This window comes from Fringilla coelebs (genome assembly GCF_963513975.1).
Source record: "Fringilla coelebs genome assembly, chromosome: 15".
Classification (NCBI taxonomy): Eukaryota; Metazoa; Chordata; class Aves; order Passeriformes; family Fringillidae; genus Fringilla; species Fringilla coelebs.
Genome location: NC_140041.1, coordinates 12,649,433 through 12,669,669, shown reverse-complemented (window position 1 = coordinate 12,669,669; position 20,237 = coordinate 12,649,433). Strand labels below are relative to the sequence as shown.

The window sequence follows — 20,237 nt, the reverse complement described above, 5'->3', positions numbered from 1 at the left end:
TGTATCTCCTCCCAGGACTGGCTGTGTTTCTTGTCCTGGCCCATCCCTTGTTTGATTTCACTGGGACCCTGGGCTCCCCCTGCCCCAGACAGGCAGACACTGGGCTCTGCTCTCCCACCCATAACATCCTCCAGAGCCAGCCAGCCTTGGCCTCCCTGAAAGCAGCTGAAGAAAAATCTGTTTGTTGTTTTTTATTTTGTATTTCATAAAAAACCAACACAAAAACTGACTCTGCCTTGGCTGAGAACAGCTGCTGGACACAACTGTTCAGTGCAACTCCAGGGACATGATAATCACCGCTGTCAGTGTTAGAATAAAAAGGAAACCCGAGAGCTTTTTTTGTAGTAGCAAAAGGACTGACACCACAAGTCACAGGAGAAGGGGAAAAAAAGGTAAAAGTTTTTCTCAAAAATATAGCTCTGTGGTAAGAGAAAGGGATGGCTGGGTGTCAACAAGAGGAAAAGCAGTTTATGCTCTGCTCTGGTCAAACTGCCTCCTCCACTTCCATTCCATTTGGAGGGACTATAAACACATCTCTGAGCCTCAGCAGGGCAGGAGGAGGCAGAAAGTTACACAACTCTGTTCTAAAAGTCACAGTTAAAAGAAATTATAAATTACTATTTAAAAAAAAGTTGGAATTCTCCAGGTGAGCTTCCTTTTCCTCTCTTCTGTTTGATCTTCACCCATAAATCTTTAATCACAGGAATGCGGTACCTTTGGGGAGAGGAGTTAAAAGTTAGGGATGGGGAGGAGGAGAGCAGCCTTACAGCTGAGCAGAGCTGGGCAAAGGCATCTGGTCCACTTGCAGGTGGCTACAACATCACCATCTAATCCCCATCACTTTTCCAAGCTCCTTGGGGTCAGCAGGGACAGACAGACACTGCCAGAGGCCACTCATCTCTGCTGGTGACAGAGGTCAGCAACACCCAGGCTGGATATCTCAGCAGCTAAAGAGTTGAGGTCAGACACATCCAGAGGAGCCAGCACATGGCTGCACGACATTCCTCACACTGCTTCACTCCCTGGCCCTCTGATCCAAGGCCAGACTGGCTCAGGGAGCTCTTAGAGGGCATATTGTCTTCCCACATCTGGCCCAGGAGTTCTGAATGTGGCCAAGGTTACGCTGCTCAGGGTACCAACGGCCCGGCCCCACAGGCCATGTACCTTCTCACAGTCCTTCAGGCTCAGCTCCTTTCTTCTTCTAGAATGGAAAGGGGAAAAATACATCAGTATCAGTTGCACCACAAACATGAAGGACCCAGCAAAGCCAGAGAGGCTTCATGGACGTGTCCCTGTAGAGGTGGCAGCCACCACAAGGAACATCCTGTGGTCTCCCTCTGTCACCCGTTCAAGCCCTTGGGATGGGATGCAGAAGTCTACCAAGCCCTCAGGAACTCCAGCTTCTGCTGAGAATGAGATGAGCAGACAGCTGGGGAGCAGCACTTCCTAGACAGGACTAAGTCCTTTGCCACCAAAAGGGTCCCTGGGTTTGACCATTCCAGGGAGAGGAATCTCCTAGGGCAGCAATACAGGAACAAGCCCTTTGAGTCACTCTAACCCCAACCAAAGGTCAGGGTGTCTTAAGACTAGCCACAGTGAACCATAGGCTTCCCTGCACTGCCAGCAAGGCCAGGACATGGCTCTGTTCCTTCTCCAGACAGGATGAGCACCACAGCCCAGGGTGTGACACATACCTTCTTCTTCTTCTTGTGAACCTCAGCAGAGCCATCTGCTACAGGCACCCCTTCCAAAGATGCTTTTTTGCTCTTCTTTTCTTTTCCAGTCTTCTTTTCTAGGAGTGGGAAGAAAAGCCAACTAAGAGAGGGACTCTGGTATTGTCAGCCTCTGAGAGGGAGCACAGACTGGTAGGAACATCTCCAGTAAGTTTTTGATCACATCCAAACCTGGGCAAGATTTCCAGAGCAGGAATTGGGTGAAGGCAGAGCTCTACCACAGGCAGCTGCACCCAGGGATGTTTCCCTAATACCCCTGAGCCAGAGCAGCTTGATCCCACCATCTGTGCACACACATGGGTAGAATTACATGGAATTTCCTTCTTTTCACCTCCTGCTGCCCACCTGCTCCAAGGAACTGCTTCAGGGCTGGAGTAGATGGGCACATGCCAGAAATGAGAGCCAGGGGAGCTGCTGACCCAGGGTGGACATGAGGTTCAGCTCAGCACAACTGCTCAAGAGGCTCCACTCATCCCTGTTAAACAGCTCACAGGGGCCAAGAGACAAGTCTGCCTCCTCCAAAAATAAGGGCTGTGTTTCAGCAGAACAGAAACACCAACAGACCTGGCCCAGCCAATCTACATCCCCTCCTCCACTTTTCTTTAAATCCTACCAGATCCAGCACAAAACCAGCTCTGATTTGCAAATACAGGCTGCACTGCAAAGAAAAAAAATGGCCTTTGGATTATGGCAGAGAGCAGGCCACTCCAGAACAACAAGCTGTAGAAGGGTCAGTAGTGACAGGACAAGAGGAACCAGCCTCAAGTTGAGCCAGGGCAAGTTTAAGTTGAATATTAGGAAAAAGTTCTTCACTAAAAGGGTTGTTAAAACACTGGAACAGACTGTCCAGGGCAGCAATGTGGTCACTAACCTTGGAGGCATTTAAAAGATGTGTAGATATGGTATGTGGGGACATGGTCTGGGGATAGGCCTGGGTTAAGGCTGGACTTGATGATCTTAAGATACCTTTTTCAAGCCACGTGACTGATTCCATGAGGGAAGCAGCCAAGCAGGAAGCCAATGGGAAACTGGGTGCTATCTGCAAGGCCCTGCACCAGAGGCTGAAAGTGCATCAGCTGCAAGAACCTATTGCAAACTAGGCCCCAAGTGGAGATGCTTACTTTTAGCTGCTTTTTTCTTTTCCTTGCTGCCTGCCACCTTCTCCAGGTCACCATCTGCTTTCTTCTTTTTCTTTTTGGGTACTTCTTCATTAGCTTGCCCTTTCCGTTTCTTCTCCTTGGGCTGCCCCACAGCCCCATCCTCTCCTGTCAGCTTCCGCTTCTGAGACGTTTTCTGCTTCTTGTTCTCTTTGTCTTTGCTCTTGGATGTTTTCACTGCCTTGTCTGCTGTGGAGGATGGTTTCTTTTTCTCCTTTTCTTTTTTCTCCTTTTTCTCCTTTTCTTTTTTCTCCTTCTTCTTCTTCTTCTTCACTTCCAAGCCCTCTGCTGTCTGCACTGCAGGAACTTCAGCAGCAGTGGTGACCTCAGTTTCACTCCCTGAGCTTGTCTGCTGTGGCTGTGGGACGGAGAGCAGGGCATGTGATGGTGCTGGGGTCACTTGCACCTCTGTTGCCCCAACATTGTTCTCTTTTGTTGCCAGGGTTTTCTTGAGAGAGGAAGCTTTGAGGCTGGCATGGCCTGGCTCTGTTTTTCGTGCCACCTTCTCTTTGTTGGAGGCTTCTGTAGCTTCCTGCCCTGAAGGGGGGTTGTTTTCTGCAGAAACAGACAAAAACAGAGAAGACAACTCAGGGAACATTCATTACACAGAATAGTCACGGGAGGATGGAAATATGCATTTGAAGAGGAGCATCCAGCTCTTCTCCCCCCAAAAAAAGCTAAACTTGTTGGCATCTGTAGCAGAGTCCGAGAAAGATGCCTCAGCCTGAAGTAGGTAATAACAGCCACAACAGCTTTGGCTGTTTGACAAGATGGGTCAGCATAGATGGAGCAGTCCTTCCCCAGGACACCATCCCCAGTGAGTGGGGGACTTCCCAAAGTGATAGGGGTCTCCACACTGCCTCCGGCAATCGCCAGCGATGGCCAAGCCCAGAGCCCCTGGCCCCTCCTGAGCCCCTATATACATAGTTCTGACTTCCTCAACAGCCCTTTGCACAATTTCATGACGTGCCCAAGGGACCAACAGACTCATCTGGACTTCTAGAGCGGGCCAGAGTTCATCTGAAGGTGCCAGGGTCACACCAGAGCAGAAGCAGCTTTCGGCTCCAAGTTCTACAATTTGCCAACAAACCAGGGAAATTGTGGGACATTTTATTTCTCCACAGGGCTTTTCGCTTGCTTCCCCTCCTCTGCTCTCCAGACATGCAGCACAGCCCACACAGCCCAAGGGGAGGTTTGAATACCAGCACTGTGCAGCAGATGTTCTTCAGGCAGTGTTTGAACCCTCCACAGAAGCCAGCAATGCAGCGTGCACTGGCTGGGGAGAGCCCTACCTGCTCCTGTTAATTACTGTGGTTAAAGCACATCTTGGAAGAGGCAAAGGCACTGAGCCTTGGAGGCAGCCAGCACAAGCTGGGTGTTGAAGGAGAAGGCTGTGCTGTGGCCAGGGAAGCCAGCAGACGGCAGCAGAGCTCCATGCTGTGGCTCCATGGCAGAGACACACTGGGAACAGGGCCCGTCCCAGTGCCACCCTCCCCAGTGCCACCCCTCTGTGCTAGCACGGCTTTGCACCCGGGCCAAGCGAATTCCCAACCTTGCCAAAAGAGACCCACCTGCTTTGTGGTTTGCAGCCACCTGGTTGTCATCTGTGTCGGAGTCACTGCTGTCGCTGCTTGAGCTGTTGGCCAGGGCTGCTTTCAGGGAGCCCTTGGCGAGGGAGTTTGCAGCACTCACAGCTGCCTTCCCTGGCCCCACCTCACCTCCAGGCTGGGGGGGAACCGTCTTTGGTAATTGGGGTGTTACTGGGGTCTTGGAGAGGACTGGGTAGCCTGTGAGGAGGGACTGAAACAGCACAGACACACTGAGGAGTCACAGCAGGGCAGCCTCCCACACACCAGACGTGCAGCTCTGTCTCTGCTGCTATTATCCTCGTACTTCAAGTGAAGGGCCCACCTTTGGCCACCTGTGGGCCAGCTCTGAGAGCCCAGGGCTACCAGAAGAGGGGCCAGCACTGACAGACACCAGCTGAGCCAGAGGTTCTCCTTTGTTCTCACCCAGCAAGGCAGGCTGGGGGAGGCTCCTGGCCATCAGTGTGCGCCCACGCACACTTAATGCACTGCAGATGTGCTGCATGCCCTGCACGTTCCTTACAAAGGCAATTTCATGTCTTGGACACAGCTTAAGTTACAAACTAAAGTGGAGGAAAAAAATCCCTGCTGCTATTGGCACTGTGCACAAGTTCTGGTTTAACCCTTGCAAGGTACCATATCCTGCTGTCTCTTCTCCCAGGGAAGGCACCATGAACCCTGGACCCAAGGCCTGGCTGCCTGGGGGAGAATTTCAGGTTGAAAAGCTTCTCTCTCTCTCTGCCAAAAGGTCTTGCTCACACCACTGCAATGGGGAACCCTCACTTCTCCGCTGGCAAACCCACCCAGCACCCCATCTGCTATGGCTGAGAATTGAGGCTCTCAGTCCTATTTAGGAGCCAGCTGCAAGACCCCAGAGGATCCAGCCTGCTCAATATCATACCTGTGATGCTGCATCCTCCTCCTCCTCACTGGACTCTGAGGAGGAGCTGTGGGCTGGTTGGGTCCCTCCTGGTTTCTGTAGGGAGCCTGCTGGAAGAGCAGAGTTCCTCCTGTTAAACCACTGCTGCCTGGGGCTGAGCTCACCTTCCCAGCATGGGCACTGCCACCAAAAGCCCTTCTGCCTCCAAAAACAGGGGAGTGCTCTGCCAGGCTGGAGAGGAGGAATGCCTCTCCAACCACTGCCAATCTGCCATGGGGTAACAAAAGGATGTCCCCATCCCAGGAGCACTGAGAACATCTGGAGAGAACTGACCAGGTTTGGAAGGCTCCTTGGGTGCCTCCTCCTCGTCACTGTCAGAGGAACTGCTGCTGTCTGAGGTGCCCTCTGCATGAGTGGGTGGCACAGCCTGGCTTGGTTGTGTGTCCTGTCCTGGCTGTAGAACCGGCTGCCTCGCCTTGGCAGTGGAACCTCCTGGGATGGCAGCGCCGGCAGGAGGAGCTTTTCCCACAGGAACCGTTTGCTTTTGGCTAGAAGAGGCAGGGACCTGGGGAGAGGGAGATGACACAGATCTGGAAGGAGGAATAACTAACTACTCACAACCACGAACTATAAGCAGCAGCCCAGAGTAGATGGGCTTGGAGCACCTTGGCCCTTCTTCAGCTGTACTGCTCCAGTGTCACAGTCAGCCTAAGCCAAGCAGACAACTGCTATCACAAAAGGAAAGAAGCAGCCAGACAGCTGGGAGCCAGGAACAGCAAAGGTACCAGGGCTACCCTCTGCTCCTCTGCCTCATCTCACAGCAGGATCACTGTGGTCAGGATAGGGCAGCCCCTCTCTCCCAGCTTCATGAACACATCCCTCAGCTGGAGACGTGGCACCAGCCCCAGGCAGACCCATCTTCTCCCTCTCCCCTTAGTTTCCTCCATCATTACCTTTCCTCCCAGCATGTTGTGCTCTGAGGCATCAGTGCTTGAGCTCTCAGACACTCTGCTCACTGCAGGGACAGCAGGAGTTTTTGTCCTCTTCCCTGAAGGCAGGCTGGCATTTGCCTTTGCAGCCACCATGCTCGAAACTGCAGTTACTTTGACGTTCTGCTGGGACAGACTCTAAAAGAGATGAGAAAGAAAATCAGGACAGGGCAAACTTGGAGGGAAAAGATACAGAGGCATACACCAATCCAGCACCAACTCCAAAGTCTTTCCATCATTTTCAGCACAGCACCAAGACCTTTTGTTTTTAATTATCTCCTTTACAAACCAGTTCTGCCTCCCACAAGCCTCTGAACAAGGCCTCTGGCACAGCCACGAGCAGAAATGAGGGCCAGCACCCCAAAAGTGCCAAAAGCATTAGCTTGGTGCCCCAAAGGCACCCACCCTGAGGGCAGGCAGGGGAAATGCGCTGTGCTTGCAGGCTGTGAATCCCTACCCACTGCAGCACCAGCAAGTCTGCAGCTGTAAACCTGTGCAGAGCGGGCACTTGGACTCCCTGATGTATTTAACACTCTAAAAATCATACACTAAGAGTTAATCGGCAACAGAGATAAACAAAGACACTAACTACAGGGAAAATCTGCCTCCAGGCCCACAAGCCAAGACAGATTAGGGGTCAAATTAACAAGAGCAATGTTGTTGCCTCACATTTAAAACCTCCCATCAAACTTACCATAGAAAGGCCAGGGACATGGAAACCAGGCACTGAGGACAGGACCGTGACACAAATGCCAGCAGAAGAGGGAGAAGGAGCCACGAAGGAGCACTCAGCCTGCTGGTTTGTGTTACTGATGAGGCTACGTGAGCAGCTCTCCCCCTGCAGATCTCTGACAAGCTGGGCCTTTGTGGGCTGTTTCCCCCACACATCATGTGGCTTGGGAAGGAGAAGGCCCCGCTCGCCGTGCAGCCCAACGCGAGCTCTCGGCCCTCTCACACAAAGCTCAAGTTACAGCAACTGCATTATTTTATACACTCTCAGTAATATAAACATGCTTTACTCAAGGACTGCTCAGGATGGCTGCCTGCCCATCAGCTGGAGGGAGACAGCCTTTCCACTGGCCACAGCCTCAGGCCAACATGGGGAAGGGTTTCCTGAGTGCTCATAATGTCCCCCTCCCAGCAAAGGCATGTGTGGGGTATGAAGTGTGCTTGGCCACCAAGCCTTGGGCTCAGAACACAAGCCAGGCCACCACAACGTGGAACAGTAGCCATGTTCCTCAGTCAGTAGTTTTATATGTGGTTTCTCTGGCTCAAACTGCAGCACAAGTGCAGTCACCCCAAGGACAGCTTCACATCAAGGCAGCTCTGGCCCCAGGGAGCTCAGCCACAGCTTTGCAGGACCGGCATGGAGACACAAAGAGACTCCAGTGGGAGAGCTGGGATCAGCTCCATGACACTCAGGGGTGCTCTCAGCACAGATATGGGGTCACCTTCCCTTCTTTCCAGCTGAAAGGCAGCAGGACTGCTGTACTACCCTCAGGGCAGATCCTGCCATCCTCCCAAAGCTTGTGCAAAAGAAAACCAAAGAACTTCAGAGGTCTGTGAGGAACCAGGCAACGGGGTGCCTTGGAGCTACACAGGTCATGGAAAGACTCTTCCTGTAAGGATTTGGCTGCTTTTCTAGCCTAAATTCCTGGAGTAGAGCAGAGGGGACAGAGTCCCAGGGAAGGTCTGGGCTTGTGTGTCTACTCACGTTCCTGTCAAAGCACTCACACTCTGCACTGCTCTCACACACTGCAGGATTGCTGTGGCTGAGACGTGCACCCAGAGCTGGGGTCAGCCAGACCCACGGACACAGCCAAAGAAACCTAATCCAGCCAAGGGGAGGCTGCTCTGCACTGCTCACCATGTGCACAACCACCACCTTCCAACTCCTGAGAGTGCAGCACTACAGCCTACACAGCCAGTGGGTCAGCAGCTCCTCACCTGGGAAGGGGGGACTATTTCATCCTCTGAATCTGACTCCTCACTGGAATCATCACTGCTGTCCACAGCTGGAGGGGCTGTGGCTGGTGCTGAAGTTGGTGCCTTTTTCACGTTTGTTGTTTGGGGCACAGAATTGGTTTTCACTGCAGGAAAAACGTAAGAGATTGTCACTGTAAGAAAGAATTGCTCTCTGGGGCTGTCCAGAGCAGGAGCTGCTCCATGTGCAGGGGAGAGTATGAAACCCATAAGGATGCAGGTGAGGGATCCTGGCTACTACCAGGCAACTTACCAGCTGGTGGAGGCTCTCTCTGTGCTGCAGGAGACTCCTCTTCACTGTCAGACGAGTCACTGCTCCCACTTTCTGAAACCTGGCTTTTCAAGGTGCTTACCACTGCTTTTTCAGGCTGCCCAGCTTTAGCAGCCTGGCTCAGGTTGGGAATAGGCCTGGGCTGGTCTGATAATCTCTTAACAAAAAAGAAACACAGACCCAGAAATGCAATATTAATACAGGTGTTGTTTAGGAGTTTAAGTGCAGTTTCAGCTCAGGTTTTGTTTTACCCTATCAGAGCTGTTACTAACATTCTCACCATCCTTGGTGTGTTATGGAAGGGGCTTCAGTCACTGCCCGGGCTGAACTGCTGTAGGCAGATCCCTCTGAATTTAGCAATTTCCTTCTGACAGAAAGCCCAAGCACATTTTACATGAGCAAATAGGCTAATAGTGCTTGTAAGCTTCTAAAAGCAATTCTTTCTTGAGACAGAGACACTGGCTGAGGACAGCAGAAGCACTGCAAACCCAAGACTCCCACTCCAAGGAAGCCATTTAAGCACAACCTAGCCACAGTTCAGGGAATCAGTAGGAGTTGGGAAGCCTTGGGCCATCACATTTGCAAGATTCAAAGACAGCACTGGAGCAGCTACAGCCCAGAGCTGTTAAAGAGCCCAGTGCAGACATAGGGCTGACACAACTGTTGGGAACACAGGGCAGCCAGAGACAGTGTGACTCAACTTGGAAACTGATTTGTCAACAGGTCTAAGAATTTAGAAATCTCCAGACAACAAAACACCTCTGACACTCACTTGGGCTGTGTCTTTCTGCAGCATCTGTCAACACTGCTCCAGAACAGACCACAAGCCACTTTTCCTGCTATGTCAGCACCAGAAAGCCACAGTCACCTATGTCCCAGATACACAACTGCCAGGTGAGACTCCCTCTCTCCCTGACTCCTCTCCAAGGGCTGCAGATCCCCCTCCTGCACAGTGAAGGCCAGTGGTGGCAGAGGAGAGGAAGTGCTTGTGGAATGATCTGGGAATTTCCTCCCCTGCAGATATTCCCCAGGCTGGCAGTGCTCTGCACCCGCTCATTTACTCCACTCATGGCTCATCTCCGGGCTGCTCTGCCAAGGAGTACATCGTGTTTGCCAGGGCAGGGAGGCCCTGTGCACCCTGCATGTGATGCCAGCCTCCTTTGGTGCTCCATGAGAGATTCCTGCCTGGCTGCACCATCCCTGCTATGCTGCTAATGCAGTGATACCCCCACAGCCCACAGCAGAGAGCACCACTGCAGCCTTTCGGGAAGACCAATCCTACTGTGCTTCCTGGCACAGCCCTGCCATGGGCTGCCACTGGGGCACTGTTTATCATCTCCAAGCCAAACACTAAACAGACAACAGCATCTGCATGTTTATCCCATTACAGAACAGCTCTCTGAATGAGCCAAGCACATTTTGACTCTGCTTAGAGAAACAGAAACCTCCACAAGTGCTTGAGGAAGGGGGACCGCAAACCTCACTTCTCTGTTTTGTTTTGATACCAGTGAGTCACAATCTCCAGGAGAGGGGCCAGCTTTGCAATGCTGAAGAGACACAAGTACTTGAAGCAGTCAGAAGAATTCGCACACACTGCTCTGAACGTGCTAACTCCTCTCTGCTGTTCTGAACACTGCTGTGCAAGGGAAGAGCTTACCAAATTAGAGCCCACTGAGTTTTAAGCGCTTCATAGCAATGGTCTGGCCTCTCCCTCTATGTGGATGCACAGCACAGGGCTGCTCCATTTCCTAACTTAGCAATGGAGTGGGAAAGAGCTGCCACGCAGGGGCATCATAACACAGAAAGAACATAACAGAAACCACCATAAGGTTTACACAGCCTCAGAACTTCCTGGGAGGCAGCCAAGGTCCATCCATCCACATCAGATGGATGACAGGCTCAGGCGGGATCTGGCCAACAGCACAGTGAAAAGTTACATCCAGGGAGCAGGTAACACAGGCAGAGAGCTCCTGACAGCTTGAGAGTCACAGGTACTGAAGTAACTCAGAGAGGAGGAAAATAACTCAAGAGGAAATCATTTTTCCTGCTCCCTCTCCAGCCCCCAAAGCAGAGCTGCCTGTGGCTCAGTGAGTGTGATGACTCAGCTCCCGCACAACCCATCTGCCACTCGCTGGGTCCATTTGCATCCTGCAGCGCTGCATGACAAGAGGAGGAACAACACTGAGCCACGTGTGCCCAGCACGTTGTAAAATCACACTCCAGCACTGCCTGTGTGAGCACTGCCTGTACCAGCACTGGGACCAGCACCTCAGCTGTGTCATGGCTCAGCCAAGGGGCAACTGCCACCTGCACAGGAGGGGGAACAGCGTTCAAGGAGGAAAAGAGACCCTCTGTCTCTTGGGAGATTTGGCCTCTCCCCACACAGCCTGCAGTCCAAGATTAAAAGTTGCTGGCACAACTTCTGTCAGCACAACCCACGCGGGTTTTCCTGGGATGCTCAAGGAAGACACGGGTTCCCAACACATGGATGCACGTGTATCTCACACCCACTCCTTGTAAACAGAAGCCAAAGCCTGTCTATAGAGGGCTCAAGTGCCACCTTTGGCTCAAAACACTCTGGAAAGAAGCAGCAGAGCAAAATTAGCAGTTCCAAAAGAAAAGCAGCTCACAGCACCTTTAAGATCAGACTGTCCCCCACCACTGTCCTTTCCCCCTGAAATATGCAAACACCTTGTCAACTTCTTTGACTAAATATTCCTGAGTCTTCAGGGGTAAACATACCAATTAAGCAGTTCAATTTAGGCATGATGTTCATTTTAATTGTGCTAATCCACCCCCACAGGGAAAGATGAAGCAGCTTCCAACGCTCTGTATCTGTTTGGATCTTGCACAGAAGCCAGAGGAAGTTGCAGGATACAGTAAGTCAGTGGTTAGCATATGCCCAAGTAGCAGATGGTGAGGAATGAGCTAAGAAGAGTTTGACTGGGAGGACAGGACTGTGGACACAGCTAAGCCCAATGGTTTATCTTCAGGCCTCACTCGTGGTCCCCACCTGTAGGCTACTAACACGAGAAGGAACAGCCTGTATAGCAAAAAGAGAGCTCTCTCAATGACAAGCTCTTCCTTGCTGACTCTGGCTATAGAGGGGTAATTGTCAGTTTGCAAGAGGGAAGATGCTGAAGTGGTTAAATCAGCAGGTAAAACTTGCCATTGAAAGCTTCACAGAATCAACACTGGAGGACACACACCTACCCCAGCATATAAACCCTGCTAAAATCGACAAATCTTGATGGTTTTACAGTGGGACCTCATGGCACAGCTATCAAATAGCTGCTCCTGTCACCTAGAGCTGAATCCTCACATATAACCAATCATGCAGGAAGAGAGCAGCACACAGCTAACTGTGAGAGAAACATCCCCCTCCACCCACCTAGCAGACCAAGGCTATGAAGACAAAAATGCAGAGCCTTGCTGGCTCCTGCCTGTCAATAGTCAAAGGACGTGTTAACAAAGAGCCTCCCTGCAAGGACACGTGAGGCTCTACCCCCAGCTTCCCTTCCTCCCTTGCAGACAGTAAGGCTGCATCTCCAGAAGACTGCTTTCAGGGCACTTTCTAAAGGCCCCTGCAGCTCAGACTTGAGGCAGAAGGTCTCAGTACAATGTGCCTAGGGATGGTCTCAGGAAGGGATTTGCACCCTTTTGAGTTTAGCCACCTGAGTCCATTGTGAGCTCCCAGTCCTTTTCCTTTGGTTTGAGAACTGACCAAACCCCCACAGGAGAGCCAAGACCAAGATACCTGTGACCCTGCACACAAGGCCACTCCAGAGGGGCAGGGCATGAGTGAATAGCTGGTATCAAAACATTTGCCTCCCACCTCCTCTGGTACAACTGTGTGAGACGAATGAGGCTGTACTTGCTTCCAAATAGAAAGATCTTCCTATCCAAGGGACTGAGAAACAAGGTACTCCTGGTGTTTCAAGATCAGTGGCGGCATTTAAGGGATAAACACTTGTCTTGCATACATCCATCCCTTGGCACTGGGCTGAATGCAGCACCTACCTTCTGGCTGATGGGCACAGGGAGATCCTCCTCTTCACTGGCTGACGAGGCAGAGCTCTCCACTGGCTTTATACTTTCAGCAGGCTTCGTGGGAGCAGCAGTCCTTCCCAGTGAGGTTTTAACCTGCTTCGGCACTGTTGGCTTTGATGCTGCCTTCCCTTGGGACACTGGAAGTGTTTTTGCTGGAGCTGCTTTGACAGAGAGTGATGCTGCTGGTGTAGGTTTCACCGGGGATGGGATGGCTTGAGAGGATTTTGGAGGTGGTTTTGTCTGGACAAGATATGAACAGTGTGAAATAAGACAAATCCCATAGCAGCATAATTCATTTGCTCAGACTACAATCAAGGGAAGAAATTTCAGAGCCCCCCAGGATAGGCAAACCCTGAAGGAAGATTAGTGACTGGCAGGACACAAGGAATTCTTTCATCTAGCTTTCTTCATCAGTCTGGTGCTACTACCAGTCCCCCCCAGTGAGGTACAAGGCAGCACTTTGCACTCTCCACAGTAGGGAAGCTGAGCTGCACTACAGTTTGAAAAATTAGACACTATTTATTGCAATTTATACCTGAGAAGCAAATTCCACCATATTAATTTGCCTCTTCAGGTGGGAAAAGAATCACTGATTATTTTTTTCTTTTAAAAGTATGATGGATTTTTCTAAGAAAGGCACAATGGGTTGATTAAAGCTCAGAGCAAAGACACGGAGGTGCTTTTTAACACCTCACGCCTCCTTCCTCCCACCCCCAACATGACTTTGCTACACACTACATGCATTTACAAAATTTTCTTTTCACTGCAGTTCCTAGCCCTGAGAGGCATGCAATGAGACGGAGGATCTCAGAGACAGGCACTTGGGTTACCAATGGACGTTCTTCATCTTCACTGCCTGAGGAGCTGCTGCTCTCTGATGTGTCATCTGGCTGTGCAGCCCCAGGAGCTGCTGCTGATGCTGGTTTGGCCTGGCTTGCTGCCAGGGCTGTTTGCTTCACCGCCTTCTTCTTCAGGGACACTGCAGCAGCAGGTGCACTTTTCATAGGTGCTGCATTAGACCGCACTGTTTTCACAGCTGGCTTGGCCTGGGAAGGGGGGAAACAAAAGGGAACAGGAGAATCAGGTAACACCTCGGATGAAAACAGTTGAAAGCTTTAACTGCATGGAATCTGTTTTAAAGCCAGCTACCTTGCTAATTTTGACCAGGACAGGCTTTTTCAGACCCATGAGCCATGGATTATCTGAAGCAAGTCACTTTCTCCATGGACTGCCTGACTATATCTATCAAATTGCATACTAATCACCTCCTACAGATCCAAGGATCTCCCTCAGCCTCAGGCACTAGAAAAAACTGGAATAGAATGGTTGATGTCGGCAGGGTTTAGTGGGGCTCTCAGCCACATAGCATATGCTCTGGTCTTGGGGATCTCAAACACCCAAGGAAAGGGATGCTGTCAGAGTACAGCACTGCAGCATTTCTTCTCTTCTTCAAAAGAAGGGAAGTGATTTCCTAGGGACAAAGAATCCATGTTGGAGAGGTTACCTGGATGGCTGGAGTTACCAGCTCCTCCTCAGAGGATGTGTCCTCACTTGATTCCTCACTGCTGCTCTCAGCCCCAGCTGCTGGCTCTGAAACACAACGAGGAGATGTCACAGCTGCTGCCTGCTCTGAGCCCCCAGAGTCTGATGCTAATGTGGCTTTTGAAGTCAGAGGAGCAAAACAAGCCACAGAGGGCTAAGGGGATTTGCAGAGAAGGGGACGTAGCCTTGCTGAAAACATCAATAGCCTCCTAGGAACAGTTTCTGCAGTCAAATGCTGGCCCACAAACACCTCTCGTCAAGTGCATGCAGAGATGGGAAATGCTTCCTGGCCCCCCTCTGACCCTATGGGGTGCTGCCCAGCCACACACAGCTCCCTGCAGGCGCACCCAGCCTGGCTGGGCCTCCTCTGGATAAGAGCCAAGAGAAGGATCATTTCCAGAACTTCAATGATCTATTTCTCACCCTCCTCCTCCAACACACACAGACACACTTCAAAGCATTTAAAGATTTCCCTGAAGACTTCAAACCCCAAAACGAATCACTTTGCAATTGGGAATAAAGAGAAAACACTGCAGGGCCTTTCCATAAAGCTGAAAGTATCAGCAGCATTAGTACTGCACCTCCTCCGGACATGCTACACTGTTAGCCCCAACCCCTGGGTATGTGCTGGGTGCTGCCAGACATCTTAGCACAGGATCTGCTGCTTGAAATGGGAGCAAGCATGCTGCATTCATCCCACGGAGCTCCAGAGCTGGCTGCTTTGCAATGTTCTAGCAGCCTCCCCAAAGAACAAGCATCACTCTGAGCGTTACAGCAAGGGAGCTGAAAGGAACAAGCTGAAGGGATGTCTCTGATTCAATCCGCAGCAGAACTGGAGCTCACACACATCTACACCACCCTGCAGGCTCCTTACCCGCTTTGGGGGCTGGGGCTTTCTTAGTCGGCGTCTCCTCTTCCTCCTCGCTCTCGGATGAGGAGCTGCTGCTGCTGCTGCTGGAACTTTCTGGTGCTTTGGTTGCTACTGGTGCTTTGCTTTGTCCTACTTTGGCCACAGCTGCTGTGGCATGTCCAGGCTTCCCAGGACCAGGCAGTTTCTGGGCCTTGGCTGGGGATGCAGCTGCAGCAGGGGCATTGGGCTGCTGCTTATTAGGGAGCACAGTTCTGTCAGCAGCAGAGAGCCCCTGTGCTCTGCGTGCTGGGGCAGCGGGCTTGGGAGGAGAATGCAGGGAGTTGGCAGCTTTGCCACCCACCACAGCTGCTGTCACCTACAGGAAATAAAGGAACTTAGAAGGCTACACACAGATGGGGAACTAAACTGGAGACAATGTACCTACAACAGTAATGTGGCAGCAAGGTAAGCCATAGAGCTCTTCAAGGCAGTGTTTATGGGACAGATACCTAAGAAAAGGCTTATGGCAGCACAGGAGGGTCATTTAAACATGATTTCCACCCCAGGACACAATTCTGCACATGCTGAGGAGTCTGGGACAGTCCTGGCCTCAGAGTACCACCAGCCTTCAAAGCCAGGAGCGTTGCCTTACCGTCACTGCACCTTTCCCAGCCAGATCCTCCTCTTCCGATGAGGACTCATCTTCCTCACTGCTTTCTATATTCACTACCGAGTTCGTGGCCAGAGGAAGGCTGGCTGCTGCACAGGAGAGAGCCACAGAGCAGCTGTGTCAGTGTGTTTTTCACACCAACACAGTCTCTGGTTTGCAGGAGGGCCCCAGCAGCAGGGCAGGGTCCCATCTGCACACGTGACCCAAGACCTTCACCATTCCACCCCATCCCTCTCCCAGCCACCAAGGCAGGGAATCTCTCAAGATCTGCACTTTTCTAAAGGCTGGTCTACAGCAGATCAGATTGATCTGCCAAAATATATCAGACACAAGTTTTTGTTAGACTCTGCAAGCCAACACCTCCCACATTAGCTGCACCCAAGATCTATCCCCACCTCAGAGAGAGGGCACTGGCCTTCCAGACCAACTATGAAGACCTTCCCTGACCCATGAAACAGGTCTGCCTTTGCTGGCCCAACACACATCTGGGACCAACTAGAAGGTGCTCCACAGTGGGCAGAAAGAGGTTCCCAAAGCTTCATCTGAGCAATAACACCTATCCCTCCCCAATGATTCATAACAGGTTTTTTCTAGCTTCAGCAGACATCTGTGCTCCTCAGAAACTCCACATGAGAAGGGGATGCTAAATTAGTTGTCCTATTTTCTATGAGCACAAACCAATAGCCATCACTTTACAAGCATTTCGTCCGGCCAAGCAAGCTGGACTGTTCCTACACAAGTCTCCAGTCCTACCCTGTGAACTGCAGGGAGATAAAAGGCTCCTACCATTTGCAGCTTTTGCCTTCTCTTTCTCATCCTCTTCTTTCTCTGAGCTCTCAGAGCTGCTCACAGGATCAGGAACTCTGATCTTTTCTGGGATTGCTGCCTCCTCATCACTCACATTTCTTCTCTTGGAATTTGGTGGAGTTCTGAGGGAAGACAATAGGTGTCAAAATGGGAAAAAAATCTCGAACAAATTAGAATATAATTATTCATTTACTCTCAGATCAGGCTCTAGCCTAAGAATAGGCAGCGTAATTTCTCTACAGAGGAATTCCTATGGGGGTGGAAAATACTTCTCTAACCTCCAAGGGACATCTCCAGTCCTCAGTAAACTTCCAACAGCAACATATTCCTGCAACACTCAGTAGAAATACTGAACCTAGATGATTTTTCTGTGCCCTAGGCACTCCTTCTTACTTTAGCAGAGAAATAAAAACATACAGAGTCAGGCTGGTCCTGGATAGAAGGCATCCTACAGAACAAATTCCTCCTCCAGGGGCTACAGCTACAGCCTCAGAGTAAGTGTAGCGTCAGGGTTAGGGCAGATATCCCCAAAATACCAGGTCCTGGCATTCCACAGGGCCAGGAGAAGCCAATCTAAAGGGTACAAAAGCCATTTGAACTTGGGCTCCCAAGTCAAAAGGAAAGTCAGGTTGCAGAGAGGCTTAAGAAAGGAAGTAGCTGGACCTACAGAAGATGTGTTAGAAAAAGAGGAAGAAAAGAACACATAAGTATTAAACACTTAAGCTGCTCAACTGGGTTAAAACATTAAGTTGGAGAAAGATTTCTCCAGGCTCTAAATCCCACCTGTACCAGAACAGATGATGTGGCTAAAGTTACTCATGTTTTCATTTGAGAATCAAAGACAACACATTTGCTTTATTACAAGGGTAACACTGGGAACATGCTGGTGTGACTCACACATGCAATGCTTCTCAGCCCTGGGACACACAGTTATCAGAAGCAAATATCCTCACTTCTGGGCCAGTTTAGCCCATTTTATTTGTTCATCTGTTTTAAAAACAAGATTAGTTTAACAATTTGATGAGTAAAGACTGTGCTTGGTGTCAGAGTGTTCTGGCAGCACAGCTGTAACAGCAAGTTTTGTGCAAGCAGGCTAAGCCAAAGGCATGCTGGCTCTTAGAAAGTCCTGTAACTACTCCAATAATCCTTTTAATAAAGCAACAGGGCAGCCCACACAGGCAGCTCTGATCCTGCAACACCATCCTGATCCAGTGGCAGCTGACAGCACAGCACAGACTGCTGTGAGAATTTGTTGTGAGTGACCAGGAGCTCCAAGATACCCTGTGAGGGGAAGAAATGTTGTCTGCTAGCACTGTCCCTGTGGCATTCTGGAACATCTAAGGCCTGCAGGGCTCAGGCTGCTCCTAGGGCTGGGCTGGTCCAGCTTTCCCCAGCTCCCAGGCACCCTTCCACCCCCTCTCTGCATCCTCCAAGTGTAAATGCAGCTTTGGAGGGAGGCTACTTCTGGAACTGCAAATCTCAGCTTTAGGCTCACTCTGGAAGAGTTTCTGGAGAACAGCATCAGGGGTGGCTTTGGTGAGAAAGGCAAGAGCCACAGGGTAGATTAAGGAAGGACATTTTTGGGCTAAAAGCCTACGAGCAAAAGGATGTGATAAAGACAGCTCACTCACAGGAGCGCTCCAAGATAAAGATACTGGCAAAACACATCCCTCATTTTGACTCCCAACCAGAGAGACCAGGAATAACAGATGTCTTTGTGGGGCAGGACCAGAAGAGAAGGGTGATGCTGAAGAAAGAGGAATTAAACCTGAGGCAAATGCCCTGTTGCCCCCCAAGTTTAAAAGCAACAGTGTCTGGGAGGGTTTGCTGCAGCAGGCAGGATAACCAGCACCTGGGAAGGTCACCATCAGAACCCATGAGAGCAATAATCTGCAAGACGGAGGAACTGCAACTCTATTTCTATGCTGCTACATCCTCATTTAGATCCAGCCTTTCTCCTGCCCAGGTATGGAGGACCAGAGCAAGGAACGAGGCACTGAGCAGAAAACACCTTTGAAAAAATAATTCCCCAGGCTGCTGACACAGCCATGCTAAGGAGATCCTCACTCCAGAGCTCCCAACTCCACAGATTCCCAGATAATCCAGCACTGAGGCTGCTCCAGGCCTCACAGTGCTGCACTCAACATCCAACCTAAGCACAGGGTGGGTGCAAACATCACAGATGGGAAGGCTCCCTCCTGCAGACCTTCAAAGGGGGGGGGGTAATGATGCAGGAAGGTGTTTGAACACCCAAGGACTTGAAAGAACAGGCTGAAACCAAGAGATTTCCTCTGAGTCAGATCATCTGTGATCTATGCCAAGGCTTAAGTCCGCGTAAGAGCTCTGGCATTTCAGCACCTGCTCAACTTCTCTGTTCTCGGGTCAATAATCCTGCAAAGCACATGGCTTTAAAAAGAAAGTGAAACAGAACTAGAGAACAGACTTCTTACAGTAAAGCATGACTCTGAGCTCCACAACACTCCAGCATCAACCAGCACAAACAGCATCAGCTGCTCAAAACTAAAGTAACAACTTATCTCCAAGCATAATCCTGAACATCTGAAATGAATTGCTAGGAAACCAGAGGTTAGGAAAAAATTCTACTGAGCACAGTTATCATCTGAAATCCTTTGACAACATGGAATTCCAACAAATAAAAATCACACATGCCATGCAGCCTAGACGTCACCACAGTATGGAATCTGTTTGATACCTATTCCCTCCTGTGACTTACTTTTCCCAGTGGGTAAAGATGTCCTCGAGAGAGGTCGAGAGGGAAGGGAGCAACTTCTGTGAAAGCAGAGCGAACACCAGTCAAGCACCGGCCCAAACGTGCCCCAGTTTCGGGATGTGCCCCAGTTTCGGGATGTGCCCACCAGACAGAAGCAGCGACCGCGGGGGCCCATCCAAACCTCCCCAGGAAAACGGGACCGTGCTCCCGGCACACACCTCCCGGTGAATCCCTCCCACTCCCCGCCCCGCGGCACCCAGGGCCGCGTGTTTCCCTGGAGACTTCTCCCGGAGCCGCACGTGTTCGGGGAGCAGCAGCCCCCCGCTACCGGAGGCTCTACCGGGCGGGCTGCCAGCGTTCTCCCCGGTCGGCTCGGGGCCGGGCCGGCCCGCGGGCACCAGGAGCACCCTCTGGGTGCCGGGACACCACGTGGGTCCAGCACGGACCTGCGGGCCGGCGTGGAGCCGCGGGCCCGCGGCGCGGCCGGCACCCACGTGGCGCTGCCGGTGGTCAGTGAGGGCGCGAACCGGGACCGGGCCGTGCGGCCCCGCCGAGGCCCGCGCTCCGGGCCCGCGCCCCCGCTGCCTCCCCCGCGGCCCGAACCCGGCCGGCCATTACCTGCCCGCTCTGCGCCTGCAGCTCCCGGGCGGCCCGCGCGAAGCCGCCGCGGAGCAGGTGCTGGTGGATGAGGGCGAGCAGCTCCCGCTCGCCGCCGCCGTCGGCGGCCATGGCGCGGCCCGCGTGCCGCGCCGGAGAGACGCCACTTCCGCTTCCGCCGCGCGGCCCCATGGGAAACGTAGTGCCGGGAGTGTCCGGGGGCACCATGTTGGGGGAGCCGGCGGGGAGCGGTTTGACACCTCGCGGGGGTCGGCCCGGAGGGAAAGGGGGAGAAAGAAGGAGGACATCACTCCCAGGGGTCTCTTATGCCGCCTCGGTGGGAGGTGGGGGGAATGGAAAGGGGGGGGGTTTCGCCCCATGAGATTCTCTC

At 51.7% G+C, this 20,237-nt stretch overlaps 1 protein-coding gene across 6 annotated transcripts; it reads right to left on the bottom strand.

Moving 5' to 3' along the window:
* Nucleotides 1–8: 8 nt before the first annotated feature.
* On the bottom strand, nt 9–19,985 carry TCOF1 (treacle ribosome biogenesis factor 1). Of its 6 annotated transcripts, none has more exons than XM_084215931.1 (18): nt 19,868–19,985; nt 19,253–19,308; nt 16,498–16,640; nt 15,694–15,800; nt 15,066–15,417; nt 14,154–14,239; nt 13,480–13,695; nt 12,620–12,889; nt 8,582–8,756; nt 8,293–8,435; nt 6,310–6,483; nt 5,690–5,921; nt 5,378–5,466; nt 4,462–4,690; nt 2,855–3,445; nt 1,695–1,792; nt 1,165–1,201; nt 9–714 (listed from the first exon to the last, which is right to left on the bottom strand). In XM_084215931.1, exons 1-17 carry the CDS (start codon nt 19,976–19,978, stop codon nt 1,169–1,171), a joined length of 3,105 nt encoding a protein of 1,034 aa, XP_084072057.1. In that variant the 5' UTR covers nt 19,979–19,985; the 3' UTR covers nt 9–714; nt 1,165–1,168. The 6 variants fall into 6 exon arrangements, with proteins under 6 accessions (XP_084072057.1, XP_084072061.1, XP_084072062.1 ...); XM_084215935.1 differs by having other exon boundaries at nt 1,165–1,198; XM_084215936.1 differs by having other exon boundaries at nt 9–1,201.
* Between the last annotated feature and the right edge of the window lie 252 nt (nt 19,986–20,237).